This window comes from Acomys russatus, chromosome 3 (genome assembly GCF_903995435.1).
Source record: "Acomys russatus chromosome 3, mAcoRus1.1, whole genome shotgun sequence".
Taxonomy (NCBI): domain Eukaryota; kingdom Metazoa; phylum Chordata; class Mammalia; order Rodentia; family Muridae; genus Acomys; species Acomys russatus.
In genome coordinates, this window is record NC_067139.1 from 62,838,224 (window position 1) to 62,858,405 (window position 20,182).

The 20,182-nt window shown below is 48.2% G+C and overlaps 1 protein-coding gene across 1 annotated transcript in view; it reads left to right on the forward strand.

Annotated features, from left to right (window-relative positions):
• LOC127187103 (anthrax toxin receptor-like) overlaps positions 1-13,509 on the forward strand; it is a 62,016-nt gene extending 48,507 nt beyond the window's left edge. Inside the window, exons 21-28 of the mRNA XM_051143335.1 lie at positions 1,609-1,707; positions 3,163-3,232; positions 3,788-3,878; positions 4,800-4,952; positions 6,074-6,133; positions 7,155-7,316; positions 8,995-9,075; positions 13,093-13,509. Coding sequence (XP_050999292.1) covers positions 1,609-1,707; positions 3,163-3,232; positions 3,788-3,878; positions 4,800-4,952; positions 6,074-6,133; positions 7,155-7,316; positions 8,995-9,075; positions 13,093-13,509 — 1,133 coding nt within the window. The remainder of the gene's footprint in view (positions 1-1,608; positions 1,708-3,162; positions 3,233-3,787; positions 3,879-4,799; positions 4,953-6,073; positions 6,134-7,154; positions 7,317-8,994; positions 9,076-13,092) is intronic.
• The last annotated feature ends 6,673 nt before the right edge of the window (positions 13,510-20,182 follow it).

A 20,182-nucleotide genomic window follows, 5' to 3' on the forward strand; every position in this document is an offset into this window, starting at 1 on the left:
AAACTGTTGACCATCTTGTGCAAAGCTGCCACATAAAAATACCTGTCACCCATCCAAGTACTAACCAGGCCTGTCACCCACAAGAAAACCTACAGAATCAACCAACCTGTGCCCATGGGCACTTACAGAGATGGAACCACCAACCAGAGAGCCTACATGGGATGGACCTAGGCCCACTGTGTATATGTTACAGTTGTGCAGCTGGGTCTTTGTGGGGGACTCCTAACAGCGGTAGCAGGGGCTGCCTCTGACTCTGTTGCCTGCCTTCAAGATCCTTTCCTTCTACTGGGCCGCCTCCTCTAGCCTCAATAGGAGAAGATGTGCCTAGCCTTACTGCAACTTGATATGTCAGGGCTGGTTGTTATCCATGGGAGGCCTCCCCTTTTCTGAAATGAAAAGAAAAGAAAAGAAAAGAAAAGAAAAGAAAAGAAAAGAAAAGAAAAGAAGAGAAAAGAAAAGAAGGAGTGTGGGAAGGGTGGGTGGGAGGAGAAAAGGAAAGGGAAACTTCAGTCAGGCTGTAAAGTAAATGTATGTATGTATGTATGTATGTATGTATGTATGTATGTATGTATGTATTTAACTGATCACAAAATCAAAACTTAAAGTTGTACCTCCTGTGGACTCAGTGGCAACTTTAGTACTCTTTCCTGTCAAAAAACAAAGAGACAAAAAAACCTGGAATACCTGTCACTCCCAGGGAAGCCCAGAGCAGAAGTCTGTACCCCAAATGAAACAGAACTGGCTGTTTGCCATGGCACCAAGTCAACCTGTGTTCTATGGAGTCTGAGGAGGAACCTCATAAAGGAGGGTTCTTGACCACTTACCCTGAAGCATTTGAAATACATGGGGGACAGGACTGAGCTGGACCTGGGCCCCAAGGCAGCTATGCATGCAAATGAGGAAAGGGTAGAGAAATCCTGGCTACCCAGCTGTCCCCTCTGTGCCCTTTCTATATTGGTGTCAGTGTCAGAGAGCTCTCCTACTTATGTTAGAAGACCTTGCTAAACCCCAGAGTGATGGGCAAAGTGAGTAAGTGAAGAAGAAGGATGCGTTGGCCTCTGGACCTGTATCTGAGCCAGGCCATCTGCTGTGAGGGACTCTCTTGGGGGGTCAGGGACTTGCCCTACTCTTTATATCCCAGCCCTTGATCCTGTGGTCTCTATTTCCACACCATAGAGACAGAGGGAAGAACTGATAATTCTTTATCCTCAGGGGTACTAGAGGTATCATGTAGGGAGCTGGCCCTTCCCCTATGCAAAGAAGGCCCTGGCTTTGCTATGGAGCCCACGTGGATTAAGGATTAAGGTCTTGGAGCAGGAAGGTTTCAGCTTAGGTGACCTAGCTTGGAACAGGCTGGGACTCTGTCATGGACTTTGGGCTTGTTGGGTCAGGGATCACAGTAGAACACCTTTCCCAGCTACGTTATTAGCATGGATGTTCAGTGACACCAGATAAGGATTTGTCTACACTACATGTCCCATAGACGATGGCTCAGACACTGATCCTGTTTCCTAAGGGCCCCTGAGAAGTCCATCTTCAGGGTAGCCCTCCATGAAAGGTTAACACTGGAGAGAGCACAGAACTCAAAGTGTGAATTTCTTCTTGCAGAATCCTACCAAGTAAACATTAGCGGACACGGGTTTCATAATGCAAAAGACATGATCCAAGTTATTTGCAGATTCACATTCAGTGATTCCAGAGTCGTTGGTAAGTAGCCCTTTGGTACCTCTAAGGTACACAATACCACACAGCATCATTTCTCTACGTCAGCCATGACTTCTGTTCTTGCTGACCAGGTCCAACGGGCACTGGGTAGCTAAAGGCAGCAGGGACTGATGGGAAAAGGACCAGGCAGCATGCCTAGCCACCTCTCCCTTCATATAAACTAGGGGAAAGAATAAGCCTCCAACTCCCAAAGGCATCTGGAGGCTGGCGTGACACTGGTCTGTCCTCATTTAGCCTGTCTTCTGTAACCCTTCCTAAGAGTTGAATACAGAACTACAGAAATACAGTCTACAGGTGAGACAGAGCATCAGCCTCCAGACTGAGTCTAGAAGATGTCCAGAAAGCCTTTCTGGGAAGCCATTCCTTACAGCACAGAGGGTAAACCAGGGCTTGGGAAACTTGAAGCTTAGCCAGTGGGGATACAGCTCAGTTCATGGCTTTTTGCCTCAGATCAGTGGACCTGGAAGATAAGATATGTCACTGAGTGAGAGGCTTCTCATGCCACAGGCTCATCTCAGGCTCCCAAAGCAGGGAAAGAAAAGTCTCTAGTCCCTTAGGAGCCTTCTTCAGCTCAGTAAACAATAGCTACCCACCCATTTCCTAGGTCTACACCTGGATGCCATTTTTCATCCTCTTATCCTATCTCTGTCCCTAGTCGGCCAGCACGTCATGTTGCTTTTATGTCAAAGCTGTATCTGGAACCTCCACAGCCCCTGACAGATCCATCTTACTAGCAGTAAAACCCAAACTTCTTCCCAGGGCCCACACTTCGCAACTCACTCCTTTCAGCAACTTAGTAGATTCTGCCTTGGTGCCTCGCCAACAGCCTTTCACTTATCCCAGAGCCCCCAACCCTCAGATCATCCCCAGGCTTCTCCCAGCCCAAATATCAGCAACTCGCACAATCTCAGTGGATGTGGTACACCAAACACCAAAGCACGGAGCATGTACATGGTCATCAAGCACCCATGGCCAACTCTCAGTAGTTCACAACCCTGATCACCAACACCCTCACCACTGAACATCTTTAATTAAATTCCAGGCAGGGCACCATTTCATGTGTAAATGCTTCTGGTTCTTTAAATAAGACATCATATCACTAAAAGAAGGGACAAGTCACCAGTAAGAGAGCATCCGTCCCCACTCCAGCATGCCCCAACCACTCTCTCTGCTCACAGCACACTGTGCTCTGTCTTTTATGTTGTTGCACATTTCTGGTTTTGCTCTCTTCCATTCAGTCCCCAACAAATGAGCCCTGGGATGCAGGAACCCTTGCTGCATGTGCCTGCTGGGGTATGCGTGCCCCCAGCACTGGGTAGAGTTGGAGCTCAGCAGATAACAGGGAGTAGGCAGTCATCAACCTTGTCAGCTCTCACACAAGGTGGCAGTGGAGGAAGGACACCCATATTGACCATCTTGTGTGTCATTTTCTTTTAGATGAAAGCCCCAGTGATATGAGTGATCACCGTATAATTTGTCCTGGACCAAAGATACAACACACTGGAGAGTAAGTGCCCCTTGTTGGAGGCCTTAGGGGCATCCATTGAGGAGTTTATCTGAATAAGTTCCCGCTGCTGGAGGCCTTACTGGGGAGTTGAGGGGTTTGTGTTTATCAGCTTGTGGAGAACCTGGGGTGTCCTCTCTGCTGTAGAGCACCTGTCCAACGTGTGGCTTCTGTTTCCCTTCCACATGCCCCTGTTAGTGACCCTGCTGATATTCAGGAATCCACAGTGCCCAGGCTCTGCTGAGGGCAGCATGCAGAAGATGAGTTAGAGGGTTCAACCCTGTATTCGAATAGCTCCCTGATTCCTTAGCTCATGGCCACTATGGCCATGTGACACACAGGCCTCTTCCAGCCCCGTCTGCAGCCTTCACCATCACTGTGCAAAGGTCGGCTCTTTATGCTTTGGGGAGTGAAGTGTCTCTGCTTACCTGCGGACTATCAGGGAGTCCTGTGCTAGAATCCCAGCGTCATTACACCAAGGGTTGATGTGTGCAAGAGTTTGAGCAAACTGTGTCTCCAGGGCCCTTTGCATCATCTGTTCTCTTTTCTGTGTGTTAGGGAAGTCTTTCTTCAAGTCAGCCTGAACAATGGCATCTCCTTCATTGGGAACAAGCTCGTCATAACCAGTACCAGCTGTGGGAGCACTAGGGTAAGAGCCCCAAGGACCTCAGGTAGTCTGCAGCAGTTCCTAGAAGAGCCACCTGGAATGGGTGTGAGGCTTTCTGCCAGATGTTCAGGGCAGATGACACCTCTGCATGGATGTTCCAGGCCCAGGAATCCAGAGTTGCCACCACAGCAGTCAAAGACCTGTGCCAGGAAATCAGCTCCCCAGCAGCTGATCTGGTCTCAAATTTACTCAGGCCTCGCCACCACCCTCAACTTGCTTGGTGACCCCTGTCCTTTACAGTGTCCTCAGCCTCCCCCTGGATCCCCTCTCCTCTTCATCACTGGCTGCCCATCTATAGGCTTACTATCATCCTGGTGAAGGAAGCTGTCAGGCTTGTGGACCAATGGCTCAGCTCAGCCAGGGCCCCTGAGGGGGAAAATGCTACCTGTCCGGTTATCCATCTGTCTTCCAAGAGCCTGAGTTAGTTCAGTGTGACAGGGTGGTATGCCCAGGAGAAGGAGCTTTGTGTCCACTGTGACAACTCTCAAGTTCCTCCCAAAATTCAGAGAGAGGAGGGGAGAGCATCTCAGGCAGAGCTTATGGGCAGAGCTGGGACACAGAGATTGGCCTTGGAAGGTGGACTCACATCTTCTGGCCCTACCTCTTTAGTGGCCTGGCCTCTCAACCCTCTCCCAGCGATCTGATCACTATAGCCTAGTGTACTGTCAGCGAAGGCCACAGTGAGAACTGGGATCCTCAGACTATGGGAGATCCTGAGTCGTCCTCTCCTAGGTATAGAGCTGGAAGCCCAGGAAAGGTAGGTTTCCTTCTGAGGACCAGCCTAGGCCACTAACTACACTGAAGCCCTTTGTGTCTAGGCAAGCTGGGTGAAGAAAGTGTGTGCACAAACAGGAAGTGAGGGGTGGGCACAGGGGAAGAAGTCACTGGTGCTATTGGCCACAGGGAGATACATCTAGCCAGCGACAGGCAGAAGACATAGACGATGAAGAAAGCGAAGGCCACTTTGACTTCGACTGGAAATTGCTCATCTTCCTGCCAGTCTTGCTGGTGGCTCTACTGCTGTTGTATGGCTGTTGGATGTTTTTCAGCAGAAAGGTAAGTCCCCTGGCCACTCCTTACCTCCTTGCCCGGCACCCACACACATTGCCCTCTCTCCATGGAACAGTGTCATATGGCCTGCTGGCAATTTCCCATCTGTCCCCAAGTCCTCACATCATCCAAGGTAGGCACAAACTCTTAATTTCATATACCCAAGCCCTATACCATCTTCAGTTCTAAGAAGCCTCCAGCCTAGCTGGCAAAGGAATTCAGTCTGAGATGCTTGGCCTGTAAGCTAAGGTTACCCTCATCCCCGGAAAGATGCCATGCCAGCACCCTTAGACCAAGGCAATCTTGATTCAGCTGCACATGAGCAGGCTTCATGAGGACAAAGCGTCATAGGCAGCCCTATGTCAGGGCAGGATCCCTCATTTAGTGCTGGTAGCCCAATAATACAAGGTGATGCCCACTGGGCAGAATTAAAAACTCTTAGGGCAGACCTACCCTTAGCAGCAACTCCATTTCTGATGCCAGTATGTCATAGACAGCCCCCACACTGGCCTGCAAATACAAGGAAGAAGCAGAGCCATCGTGCCCCACCAAGAACTTCAGTCACTGTGCAGGCTTGAGAGCGAAATGTCACCCTTCCAGGTATGGAACCAGGGCTTAGCTAAAGCAGGTCAGGCAGGATGCATGTCCCTGGCACCCTGAGACAGGGTGGGGAAAGGCAGGAGAGCTGGTGAGCTAGGATGGAAGGAGGCTTCCAGAGAGAACGTAGTGGCCCTGGGGACGACCTGCAACACAGAGCTGTCGGGGCCCATCTTCTCCTAGGGGTACTGTGAACAGAGTGAAGAGGCCACTGGAGGTATGGGAAGGCTGAAGGACAGTGAGTTTCTGCCAAGGGAAAGGATGAGTGTGGACTCCACTTCAGGGCTGTGAAAAGTGTGCAGTGCTCAGGCACCTTGGCTCAGGTGCTCTCCCTCCTACCAGGGAGGGATGGGGCTGCCTCGGGCCAGATGGAGTCTACTGAACACAGCACCACAGGCACTGGGCATGCACCCAGGCACCCCCAGGCCATGTTGTTTCCCTGCTCCAAGCCAGGGTCCCTTCTGTCTTCAGGGGTAAGGTAGAGCCCACCCTCCCCACTCCAGCCCACTTCTGTCTGTTTTACATTCCAGCCTAAGAAGTCAAAGCAGAAGCAGCAGCAGCAGCAGCCACCTCCCCCACAGCCAGAGAAGGTGAGTTGGGGGCGGGGTGGTGGAAAAGGGTGACACTGTACACTTACCTTCAAGAGGTATCATGAAGCCCGAGGCCCAGAGTCTTTCACTACTTTTAACAGTGACTAGGGGAATGCAGATCAAACCAGACACCATTACCAGATTCCCAGCATTCCCCAGTGAGGCCTTTGGTAACACAATCAGCACTTTGGCGGCCTGTCCCAGCACATGGAGCTGTCCATTACTGAACTGGCATCTTTCAGTGGATCCCACCGGACCCTCTATAGAATGCCGAGGTCGCAAATGGGCTCTTAGTATAGGGGCTGCATGTGTCAGATCCATCTCAGGGCTCAGAAACTTTGGGCTTTGTTTACACCCATCTTTATCAAATGCTTGAAGGCCAAGGGCTTCACCAAGGTCAGCCTATAGAGCTCGGGGCTGGGGAAGGTTAAGGATATCCTAACAGGCCCTGAGCTAGGAGGGATGTCCCCAGGTTAGCACAGGGACCAGCTGAAGAAACAACTGTGCCTTCTTTGGGGTGGGGACCAGAAGAGGTAGTGGAAGGCAGATGCTGGACCTGGGCCTGTGCTGGCATGAGAACAGCTTCCCTGTCCGCGTGGGATGGTGTTAGCAGCAGAGTAGCCTAGGGAGGCTGCCTCTGTAAAGGCCAGAGCCCAGCAGGGGAGACTGCCACCTGACATGGCCCATCCCCTGCACAGTCTCCAGGCTAAGCTTCGGCCGGCAAAATGGCCTCTGGAGATCCAAGAGCACAGAGGCGGGCCCTTGACACTTCCGGAAGCTCAGTATCTGCAAACCAGAAGGGCTTTGGTCATTTTTCATATGAATGACCTCCCTGGGTTGTAGGTGACAACCTTCCGCTCACTCCACGTTAGCTGTCTGACCCTAGGATGCAGATGCTGTACAAGGGACACTGTACACACACACATACACACACACACACACACACACACACACACACACACACAAACACACACATCAAAGAGCTGCAAACAAGAAACAGACCAGTTCTTTTCACTTCTAGAAGCCAGAAGAAGAGACCCTGCCCTCTCCTTCTACATCACCAGGTGCTTCTCCTCCTCCTCCTCTACCTCTTCCTCCTCCGCCAGCTCCAGCTCTATCACAGGTCAACCCAAACCCTACTGTGATCGTTTCCTGCTGTGGCTGTGGGAACAGAGGAGTGCAGGTGACTGAGGGATGGGCAGGTTGTGAACTTATGCTTGGCTGGGGAGGTCAGGCACAGTCAATCATCACTACAAAGGTCTGAATGTGGGAGGGGCCTGGGACATATATCACTTTATGTCTGAGGACACATGGTTCCCTGTCTCTCCCCCATGGCTGGAAGAAAGCAGCTCACAGAAGGAATCCAAACATGCTTGTATCCTTCTTTGTCAGTGTCCAGTTCTCTGGACATGACCACTGTGCCCCATCTTGCCAGGCTTTGGTCCCCAGATCATTGCCTCGGCCCCAACAATGTCTTTGATGCCACCCTCAGTCTGTGGATGAATGAGCCAAGATGTATTGGGTGTATCTTGCAAGGTCAGATACAATAAAAACAGAAAGACCCAGCCATGAGCTACTGTCTGTCCATGAAAACTGGTCAAATGCCAGTGGCCCTGGCCAGCCTGGATCAAGACTCTTTCTTGGAGGCCACTCTAGCAACAGAGATCCCAGGCCATGCAGATAACTAGGGATTCCAGAAACAAGATTAGTACCCCAAACCCCAGAGACCATACAGGTCACAAAACCCCAGGGGAGAAACCCTACCGAACCTGAAGATTTGCTAGTCACTAGAACCCTAGGCCACTCGGGCCAGAAGACAGAAGAGTACAGAGAAACCGGGGGAGGGGGGCATCCAAAAGGAGCTTATGCAGCGGTCCTGATGTCCACTGAGGTGGGCAAAGAGTAACAGGATGAAGGTAGTTAACATTGAAGTTTTAAGGAGCATCACATGCTTCTCATGTGGAGTTGAACCCAGGAAGCAAACAGCCATGTATTTATCTGAAGTCCCTCCTCCCAGGAGGTCAAGGGCACCCCAAGAAAGGGGAAAGACAGACAGCAGTCCCAGGACCCAAGACGGAGACCCTAGAGGACAGTGCAAAGGAAGAACACCATTGGTTTACCCCTGGCTTTGCAGTCTTCCTCTGGTCATCTTCCTTCCTGCTCTGCCTCTGTCTGGGGGTGGGCCCATTGCTTCCTCCTGAGAGCTTCTAAGTCTTCTGCAATCACCAAGGCCATGTGAGAGCCCTGCCTGCCCATTCCCTGCCTGTGAGCTACAGAGAAACCAGCACAGGTCTCCTGAGAGAAAAAGGGCAGTGCCAGTGGCTCAGCCCCACCCACTCCATAGGGTCCAAGGGGTCTGAGCTTCAGGGCTGAGACCATGAGAGTCTCTACAATTAGGTTTGAGGTTTTTCTAGCCTCCCCACCTTCCTTTATGCTTCCTTGGCCCATTGTGACTGACCCTGATAGAGACATGAGCCTCTTGCCTGCTTGACATATATATCCCAAGTTCTGGTTTTTTTTCCTCTTCCCAGGCAATGTACTCAAAGCCTTCACAAAACCCATAGCTCCCCGGGAGACCTCTGCTTGCCACCACACACACCCTTGAGCCTCCAAACGTCTCCAAAGCTGGCACCTGACATCTCTTCCCACTGGGAGCACTCTTCTGTCCCTGATGGTTCTGAATTCTCTGTCTTCTACCCCTCCAGACACCCAAGCCTTTAGACTAGTCCCTCTCAGGAGGGGGATGGGTTTTGTCCTTTTGTGCCCATGTTGACAGAGTTCTAGGTAATGCGGGCCCCAGTGTCACCGAGCGGGCAGCTCCCATGCCATTTTGCTTGCTCATGGTCACATCTGCTTTTCAGGGAAACATGGACACATGCTGTAGCTACCTCCACCCAAGCTGCCACCAGGTGCCATTGATGTGTTGTCATCCCAAGGTGCAGGTGAGCCAGACGCAAGGACACTCCTAAGGCACAGAATGGTTTTATATTTTAAACATTCAGTCTTATGGTTCTGCAGTTTAGTGTGAGCCGTGCATGAAAAAGGGTAGGTGATAACTGGGACTTCTGAGTCCCTTCAAGGGGGTAACATGAAATGAAGAGTAAATGGGACCTGAAGTTCCCCCAATGAGTACAAAATTACATGCTACTGAGACCTATAGCTCTCTTCAAGGCTTTCAACCCCTGTAGGGACAGTAAAGGTTTGGTGGGAACTGTTTAGGGACTCAGGAGGGCTTCATCTGGCACCTAACGCTTCCTGCAAGATGGTCAGCCTGTAGCACTAGGCTTGTACCTATAGAACCAAACAGGCCAGCTCAGCCAGGTTCCTGCTTCTGAAGGGCAGCCTGGGATGCTTCACCTGGCCAGTTTTCTGCCAGAGCAAGGAAGGACCCCCATCTAAGGGGGAAATCACTTATGAAAAGTTGGGGGGCCTTAAGCCCAGCCTAGCAGCAGGGAGCAGAGATAGCACTCAGGATCCCTAGTCACGCCATCTCCCACTACAGGCCACTTGTGTGTTCCATGCCACCCTCCCTGAAGGCCCCTCACCCAGGCCCTCCTTCTGATAGGCAACCAAAGCAATAAGGATGAGATCCTGGTGGAACTGGGGGCGTGTCTCCTTCCCTCTTTGTGCCATGCAGCGGTAAGGCTGTTTGTAAGCTCCTGTTCCAGGCTGGGAATGGCCCCAAGCATGAAGAGTTGAAGGGGTCTCAGAAAGTTAATGAATCTGCACAGAGGCCACCTGGCCTTGAATTTGGGAGGGACTGCTTTCTAGAACCTCATCTAGCTGTGTGTTTGTTCTGGTTAGTACATGTGCTTTTGTGCCTCAACAAATCATAACCCAGGAAATGCTGTAGAAGATTTTGGGTTCCATCAAGGTCAGCAGCAGATCTGGAACCAGCGGGGCCTGCACAAACTGATACACCAACCAAGGACAATGCGTGCAAAGACCCTGGACTCCTGTTCTGATATAGCCGATGCACAGTTCTTTCTCCATGATGGGGTTGGGGGTTGGGGACTGCCTCTGACAGGAACTCTGGTACCCTGTATTTGATCACTTCCCCTTGGTGGGGAAGCCCTGCAGGCACACAGAGGAAACAGTTCCAGGCTATCCTGATGAGACCTGATAGGCTCTGGTCAGCCGGTGGGGAAGGAGGGTCCCCCTGTCAGAGGTCTAGGGGAGAGGAATAGGGCAGAAGAGGGAGGGAGGTTGGGAATGGGAAGATACTAGTGAGGAAATAACAATTGGGATGTAATCTGAATAAATTATAATTTTTAAAAAAGTTTCAGTGTACCGCAAACCTGGGCATTTTTGTGGCAGAAGTTAGTGGTTTTGTTTACTTTTTAACTTTTGTAAAATGAATGTCTGTCCCCTGGCCTTGAACTTCTAAAGGAATTTGTCCAGTTGGCAACCATCTCCTTCATAAATGTATACAAAATCCAGTCCAGTTTGTGAATCTTGCGCCCCCATTGAGGTCTGGGGTCTCTTCATTCTGTGTTTTATCTCTGTGCCTGGAAAACATTTCAGAATTTCTCTTTGATTAAAGCTATTAATTGGAACTGTATGTAGAAAATTATTCATGCATTACATTTCATCTTTAGGGAAAACTAACTGAATACTATTTTGAAATAAGAATAATTCAAGCAGCAAATTGAAACATCCCACAGAGCCCCTTAATATCAATAGGCACTTCATTAAGTCATAACACAATTACTTAGAATGTATAGGACAGAGCATTTGATAGAAATCACTGCTAGTGCAGGATATTAAGTAACTTCAAAATTAGCTGCTACACTTCTATTAAACAGCCTTTCTATTTTTCTTTTTTTACATATACATTTATATTGTTACACATACATACAATAAACTGCCTACAGCAAGAAGAACCACAAAACAATCAGGACTTATATAAATGTTATATTCATAGCTTTTGGGGGGATATCAAGTATGTAAATATATATTTCTTGAGACATTTTTTGGGATTTGAACACTTTATATTACAATTTTCAAAGGAAAATTACACCAATACAGTTTTACTAAAATGTAATTAAAATACATTTATTGAAAATTAGGAAAATACCAACAAATACTGTCACTTAATAAAAGCTTACATTTTTATGTTGAAGGCAAAAAAAAAAAAAAGATGAAAAACAGGTCCCCAACATCTGGGAAATCAGGCTAACTGTGGGGACTCTCAGTCTGCTCCTGAGCAGAGTGTCTCATCCTTCTATGTTCACCCCTGCAGGAACTGCATGAAGCCTGGACCTCATTTTATTCTCACAGTGCCTCAGAAAAACTCTAGATAGGCTTGTTCTAACAACTTCCCACAGGCTAGTGATTAACCAAATCAAATGAAACTAGAGACCCTGTGAAGACTGGCACAGTCAGGAGCCGGCCAGACCAGCACCCTCCTGCGACTCCAGGATTCTTACCTTGTGCGTGCCTCTTTCTCTGTCCTGCTGTCTTCACAGCTGAGGGAACTGAGGCACTGGCATTTAGTTTGGGGGCTCAGCGTGGCAAGGTTGTTGAGTGGTGCAGTCAGGTTGTGAACTGATCCTTCTGAATCTAGACCCTGGCTTCTCATGGTGTCGGGGTGATGAATGAAAACATTTGGACAGTAAATCTTATAGTATAAAGTGTGACATATGCAAGGTGCTTGTGAATATTCATATCTCATGGTCCTTAAAATAACCATTTATTTATGTATTTATTTTTGTTGTTTTGTTTTTCCGAGACAGGGTTTCTCTGTATAGCCCTTGCTGTCCTGGACTCACTTGGTAGACCAGGCTGACTTCAAACTCACAGAGATCTGCCAGCTGCTACGTCTGCCTCCCAAGTACAAGATTAAAGGTGTACACCACCACTGCCCAGCTCTCTAAAATAGCCATTTAATGCCCATCATTTAGAATCTTCTTCTTTGTTCTTGAAGTTCAGAAATAACATATGAAAGAGACCAACTGTTTACAGATACATGTAAACAAACAGAACGGAAATAAGAATTTCCACGGCATCTTAACTGTGCATAGGAAGCAAAATAACTAGATATGTAAAGCCAAGAGTAAATCCTCCAGAAACAAGCAGACAGTCATGAGGTCCTTTGAGGTCCTTGCAGATATACTGTAAGTTTACAGAAGCCAGAAAGATATTTCTGTAAGAAACCAGAAAGATACTTTACTTGTGATAATACTAAATAGGGTTTGTAGAAGAAAGGCGTTCACAGTCCTAAGGCAGATGCCAGGTTCTTTAAAGAAAGTTATTTAAAGCAGTCAAGTCAACAGGGACTTTACTGATACCAACTGAATCAACAACCAGAAAAAAATTCTCCAAAAATAATAATCTACTTGTGAGTAATGCACAGCAATGGGGGTCCCACATTCCATAGCAAGCTGTACGTATTAAAAGAGTTAGAATAAAGGGAAACTTTAAAGGCAAACCTAAAAGGTTCACACAAGTTATTTTGAGATCCTTTAGCTACAAGCATCAAGACCAAAGGTGGCAATGGCACCATTTCACCTTTGAACACACCATTAATGGGTAGATGTCCTTGCACATATTTTTGTATAAGGAATTTAATAGGCAACGTATCTTTAGGCATCTAGATTATAGGTTGCTATGGAGTTGCTGTGTATGCACATCCATTGATGTGAGAACTCTGTGGTGCTCTTTAGGCAATGTGGGCCCAGCAGTGTTTTGTGCTAGTTTTTCTATATGAATGAAATTTCCTCCTTCATAAATACTCACCGCTCCCTACTTTAATCTTGGTTTATACTAGGACTTGGCACAAGCAACTCCATGTTGATTATGATTTGATTTGATTCAAAGGAGCATCATCAAGGCCTGCACTGTCAGTTGAGTCCTGATGTGTTCTGACTACACCACCTTAGGTCGGGCAACGTCAGCCCTCTGGCCCAATTTCTATGACATCTCTACGACCTTCACTTTGTTTTTCTTCCTTCCTCCAGGGGAGATGTGCCAACTTCACTCTCATGAATCCTAGCTGCTCACAGGCCTCCTGCAGCCAAAAGGTCTGCCTTTGTTCCAATAGGGACTGCTTCCGTCTCACACACCCACCATGCGCCTCAAGGATTGTCCTCCAACCCAGTGAGGACTGTTTCAACAACCCACCACGGGCAACCTGCAGATCAAAAGTCTGCTTTCAAGCCAACGGAGAAAGTCTCCCTCCTGCACGGATGCAGTGCTCAAAGATGTGCCCACCTCCCGATCAGGAGCACCACACTCTGAACTATTCACAGTCCCTATGCCCAACCAAGTCTCTCTCCAGGATGCTCCCTCTGCTCCCTCCCCAAGCCCGCCAATCTGTAGAATCCCTTTGTCACACCTGCCCCAATCGCCCAACCTCTAAAAGACTCAAATTCTAAGTTTTGCTTATTGCACTGAACACATGTAGCCGGTCTTAGAGTGTAGTGAGAAAAGCTCTGGTTTGCTGCCCATCAGCCAGCTTCACACCTATGGAAATGCTCACCCGCTGAGGGGAGATCCTGCTGCATGTGCCAGGACAAAGCTCCCTGGTCCCACTTCCTCCCATTCTGCCCTCACCTATCTGCAAAGGCTGGGACAAAAGGGATCCTCCCCGCAAAGGTCTCTGTGAAACAGCCCCTCCCAATCTTTAAACACTCCCCTGAGCCCCTTTCCCTAAGTTTTTGCAAAGAGATGTATGCTTGAATTCTTCATCTGGATTGCATGTTCCTTGTTTCCGTTTTCTAGACCCTTGAAGTTTGAATGTGTCCCAGGAGGAAATAAAGTCCCTTCTGGAAGCAAGACTTCTCTTTCTAGAGTATGCCGTGTACCCCACCCCCACCCCCCTACCCGTGCCCAAGAGAGCCTTGGAGCTTTATGGGACCCAGCAGACCCCACCTGTGTGCCCTCTGAGTCATGCTTCAGCAGGGCTGAGTGTCACAGTGTTCAGCCACACGTGCACCATGGCTATGTGGTCCCACAGGGGCCAGGTACATCATCATGAGGACCCAACAAGCCCCCCCCCCCCAACCTGGGATCCTTCAAAGACTACAGAAAGGTCAGGAAATAGGTTATCCAGTTGTCCCAAATGTTGATAGTTATTGGAATGGCAGCCTTCCCCGCTCCCCGCTTCTGTGACGGCTATACTTAGGCATTGTAGTTGAACAGTACAGGTGGAAATATGTCACACCTTCGCTTGTAACTGGCATCGGTTGAATCCATGGATAATATAATGGTTGTGCCATCCTGCCATGTTTCCAAAATGAAAGCTATACTGGAATGCCTTACATTGTGTGAAGGGTTTTATGTGGGCTTTTTCTCTCTGCTGCATAACTTTGACCTTCAAAGCACCCATGCGAAGGTTTTTTTTTTTTTTCCTTATCTCGACCCCAACTTCCCTGCCTTGTCCTGCCCTTAACTATATACTCAGACTATATTCCTGAGTCTCATATTTTACCTGGATGTAATCTAAGTCTCTCTCACCCTTCCAGTCCCCAACCATTTCTAGTAGCTGTTTTCTACTGCCAATCAAACATCTCTTATGGGAGGAGTAAGGGCAAATTGGAGCAGAAGTTGCTGGTGACAAGGTGTGACCTCAGATACCCATGACCCTCTCCTATTGCCAAAGGCGTGCACTGCAGCAAGACTGACTGTTGGAGCACAGCAGGCTGGGTTGGGCCTCAGTGACTAGGCCTTCTGCCTGCAGCCTAGGATTCTGTCACTACACCTAGCTTTGTCCTTAATCTGCTTCCATTGTCAGAGGCACCACCAGTGGCAGCATCCTCACCAGTGTTTTGTAAGATTAGCTATTGCCTTCCTCTTAGTGGAGAAAAAGACCCTCTGCTCTGAGCATTTATGGGGGCTTTCCCAAGACACTAGAACCTTTAAGGGGGAACCAAGAGTCAGCCCAAAGAAGCTGCCTGCAAGTGCATCCTGGGGTCTTTGTCCCTGTCCCCAAGGGCAGAGGATTATTCCCAGACTGTATTGCTCAGCACTTCCTTCCCTTTGCTTTGTATAATCTCTTATCCTGGACTCCTGCTTGGGCTCCTTGAAGCCAGGAGTATCTCTCACAGCTGTAGCAGTGGCAGCCTGGTGTCTCTCTATAAGTACGTTGCACAATCATAGCTTCACACCCAACAGGAAGTCCTGGTCACACAAAAAAGGAGTCATTGGTGCTATTGCTCCATCCCTTTGTCTCTGCACCAGGACTGGCCCAGAATGTAGCCGGCTAGATATATAACAACGAGGTAATCCACTGAAAGCCCTCCTCTCCTCCCCCACTCTCTCTTCCTTTCTCTCCTTCTCTCTCCTCCCTTCTATGCCTCCTTCCCTCCTCTTCCCCTCCTTCTCTTTGTCCCTGTCCCTTTTTTTCCCTCGTCCTTTCATTCTGTTCTCTACTCCATATTCCAAACATATGAATAGCAAGCTGTTGGTCATGTTTATTGGCTGGGATTTCCCAGAGAGGCAGAAGTGATGGATCAGCATGGGGTACATAAAAAGAGAGTGCTAACACCCAAGTAGCTCATCGTGTTAGAGAGAGGAAGAAGTCCCATGTCTGCCTTGAGGAGATGAGAGGGAACATCAAGTCCAGCCAGCTTTGGCTGTGGTCTGAACGTGTCCTGCTCCCCTAGAATATGTATAGGGAAATCCCTCTCTCCTCACAGTGTGGCGTGAGGCCATAGAGTGATCAGCAGGAGAGCAGGGCCTCGTCAGTGGGGATTCGTGGCTTTGTCTATCACATGAGAACACAGCCAGAGGCACTACAGAGTTCCAGAGCTCCAGCAGACTCTGTAAGACTCTAGTCGGGAGAGTCTATTCCTGGAAGCCCCCAAGTGAGAGACAGAGACCGGATCGATGCAAAAGCAAGAGGTTTGGTGTCCCAGTGCACTGGGGTCTACCCACACATCAGAGTGAGGCGACCCTGAACAACAAAATTGTAGGATTTTTATAGGTTTTAGACAAAGAAATGAGTTTTACAGTATGTGATTGGTTGGCATTTGGGCAGAAAAGCTGCAAGAAGGGAGTTATAAGCTTTGGCATTTTGTGGTTGGATAATAGGTGGAAGGGCAAGTTAACCTATGGAAAAGATTGGTTGAAGCAGTCACAGGGGCGTTAGGAACTTTGGCCTGGCTTCTCTTAATTTGTTGCTGTTATGTGTTAGATCATTTGCTGGTCAGCTTGACTAGGAGAGAGTATGTTTGGATTTTTTCGAGGCAAGTTGGCTGTTGTTAGTCTAAACAGTGTTTTGGTTTTTTGTTTTTTTGTTTTTTTGTTTTTTTTTTTTTTTTTTAATGAGCCTGAAGCTTCTTCTTTTTTTTTTTTTTTTTTCAAATATTTGTTTATTATTATGTATACAATGTTCTGTCTGCATATACACCTTCAGGCCAGCAGAGGGCATCAGATCACATTAGAGATGGTTGTGAGCTACCATGTGGTTGCTGGGAATTTAACTCAGGACCATTGGAAGAGCAGAGAGTGCTCTTAACCACTGAGCCATCTCTCCAGACCGTGTTTTTTTTTTGTTTGTTTGTTTGTTTTTAACTCTTGGGACACTCTGCCTTGGCAAGTGACTAGGGTCAGTTATCAGTTGTGGCTCCTCTCAGAATTGTTTTACTGTCAGAGAAAGGAAGTGTTAAAGTAGTCTGCAACAGTGGAGATTTACGGACTTTGGCCTTACTGGGGGCTTTTAGCGGGGGGCTGGTTTCTCCAACTCCAGTCTGCCCTGACTTTGGACTTCATCCTCCAGAGCTGTGAGTTGTAAATCCCTGTTGTTTGTAAGCCACGCAGTTTATGATAATTTATTATACTGCCAGAATGATCAGAACCAATGGAAAGCATTGGGCCTGGAGTTACCTCTCTCCATCTTTCAGGGCTGGAGATTCTAAGAGGTGACAGTGTCTCTGAATAGTGTGGGTAAAGGGAAGAAAGGCAGGTAGAAGCCAGGGATTAGAGAGAAGTCATCTGCATTAGCTAAGTATGACCAGGCCCAGAGACCCAGCCCCATTATAGCTACCTGAACTGAAATATCCATGCAGACTAGACACTGGGTGACATGAAGGCAACCATGGGATGGCTGGCTGGTGCCTTCTTGGCCATAAGACTTTGCCCGGGCTGGAGAGATGGCTTAGTGGTTAAGAGCACCTCCTGCACTTCCAGAGGTCCTGAGTTCAATTCCCAGCAACCACATGGTGGCTCACAACCATCTATAATGTAATCTGATACCCTCTTCTGCAGATAAAGCACTCATATGCAATAAATAAAATAAATAAATCTTTAAAAAAAAAAAAAAAGACTTTGCCCAACACTAAAGGAGGGGAATCCCCAGATGAAAAGTATCTCGAATTATAAAGAACTCTATTTCTATCTTGAATCTCTAAAACGTCACTGACCACTTCAGAATGCACCCCGGCTCACAGGCACATATCCTTCTTGTCAGCTGGGGAATCACCGTGGGAGTGGGGGTTAGTCTGAAGATGTGGCCACAGACTGACCAGGTGTCTTCAAAGTGGTCTGCAACATGGTGAGGAACCTGACCCAACAGTCTCCGCATGAGTGACCCCTATCACTCCGCATACTTCTTTCCCGGGCTGCCCTGCCCTTTTGTGGCAGCCTCAGAAAGCTGAGAGCTATGCAGGCAGAGGAGCCCATTGCAACATACCCACCCAAGCACAGCCTCTCCTGTCAGAGCCCCACACCTACCTGCTGCCTGCTCTCCTGTCAGAGCCCCACACCTACCTGCTGCCTGCTCTCCTGTCAGAGCCCCACACCTACCTGCTGCCCGCATCCTACAAACTGGGTCTTGCATATATGAACATGGCTGGGCCCAGACAGTGGGGAGATGGAGAAAGTTCCACCCTGTGTTCAAGGTGTAAATGAACTCACCTCACACAAGGCCTGCACAAGTTCAAGCCAGACAGGGTCCTGGCACTGAAAGGGGGAAGCAGACACAGGCCCCCACCTCTAACTAAGAAGCTATTTGTAATGGGTACCCAATAATAAAAGAAAAGTTACCTTTCTCCAGTGGAGCCTCACTAGATATATTGACATATTTTGGGGCAGGCCACACATCCAGGAGTACTTGCCAAAGAAAAACACAATGGTATTTTTGTGGATATTTTGTCTCATTTTTCTTTGTTTGGGGTTTTGTTTTTTGTTGTTGTTGTTGTTGTTTTGTTTTTGTTTGTTTTGTTTGTCTTATTGGCCTTTTGCTTGGTTATTTTTGTTTCTGTTTTGTAGGTGTGTGTGTGTGTGTGTGTGTGTGTGTGTGTGTGTGTGTGTGTGTGTGTGTGTGTGTTTCTTGGGTTTTTGGTTTGTTGAAAGAAAGAAAGAGAAAGAATATGAAGTTAAATGGGTAGGCTTTGGTAAGAATGGGGGAGGGAAAACATAAACAGCATCGTTACTGCATTGGTTTTCCCGAGCCACCTTGACTGAGTACCTCAGACTAGCACCTTGACAGCAGAGTTTTGTGGCTCCCTAACTCAAAGTATGCCCCTCTGCTTTCTGGTATGTGACAAATGTATGGGGTCACAGTGGCTTGGGGCTCAGCATCTCAGCCCAGGCTGCAAGGTTGTGAGAGTAGACTTACTACTTCCTTGGACAAATGAGTGAATACTGACCCTGGGCCCATGATCTGTGTGGCAGTTTGATAAGGACACCACGGCTAGAAGGCCAAGGTTCGGCTCGGGAGCCTGGAATTAACTTATGAGTCTCAAACTTAGAGATGAATCTCTTGTGCCTAAAATGTTCTTTCCTGTTGTCCTGCTGTCTGAGGGAGAGTTGAGAATCTGAGGAAGGGACCCCAGACACCTATGGACCTAGTGGGATTTGCCAGGACTCCTTCCTAGGAGTCCAAGGCTCAGTTTATGAGGTGGTCACAGGCCACATCTGTAGCAACCGTGTCTAGGCATAGAGGGGACTGAGAGTGTCTCCTGTACACCCCATGCCTCTGCCTAGGGCCACCCTGCCTTAGTAACCTCAGGCATTCTGCATTCTGTGCCCAGGCATTATTCGGAGTTCCCAGGAATAAGGAGGGAGCTGATGTTAATGCTACACTATTCCAGAAGGTGGCGCCAGAGCTTACCTTTGTCCACCTAGCCACCCTCCAAACTCCACTGGACCAAATAAAAAGCAAACCTCTGTCTCATCTTTTAGCTGCCCTTGTACCACATTTCTAATGGTTAGAACTACTTTCCCCTTTCCAGATATGTTTCTTTAAAGTGTTGAGAGTCTGCCAATGCCTGGAAGCAGCATCCTGCTTCCCCCAAATCACACAGGCCCCAACCAGACTCACACACTTCCTGTCCTGAGCAGCAGAGCAGAGCTGGGGCTCACCAGCCCTGAGCCAGCTCCATCCTCTACAGGGCTGACAAATTGCACTTCTGGGTCCTACGCAATCAAGTGCCCATCAAAGAGCCTGCCCCTCCCTTTCTCCCAGCATCTTCCATCTCTCTCATTCTGGGAGACTTGGGTGTTTGGCTCATACACCTGCATCCCAAAGCCACATGGTACTCAAGGACACCTCAACACCTGTGATAACCTATCAGCTGTGGGTTTGGACTATTCTTTGTGCTATCTTCCTCCCCCACCCTCAGCCAGGTCTTGAACCTGGATGTCTGCTAAGCACACAGTGCAGATATCCTCTTATCGGCTCCATGGAACCTTCCAATTTATACAATGGGTAAATATATACTCCCATCCCATAATTCCTTTAAGTTTATTTTAACCATCATCTCAACCACACCTCCATTTTCTCTCCAGTGCCACTCTTGAGCCAGGCTCATGCCTACTCAAAATGTGCCCCTCAGCTTTCTGTTATGTGATATGCTAAATGCCTCTAGTTTTTCCCCAGCCACTCCTCCTTCATCTTATTTTAAAACAGATTAATTCTATAGCCTAGGTTGACCTGGAACTTACTATGTAGCCCAGGCTACCCTCCTCCCTCAGTTTTCAAAGGGTAGAGCCACCACACCTGTCTTTGGCTCCATTTTTAAATTTTCTTTAATTTATTTTATTTTTGTAGCCATGATTGGGTTAACTCTTCAGATCCAGATGGACAGAGGCAATTGTTTGCCTTTT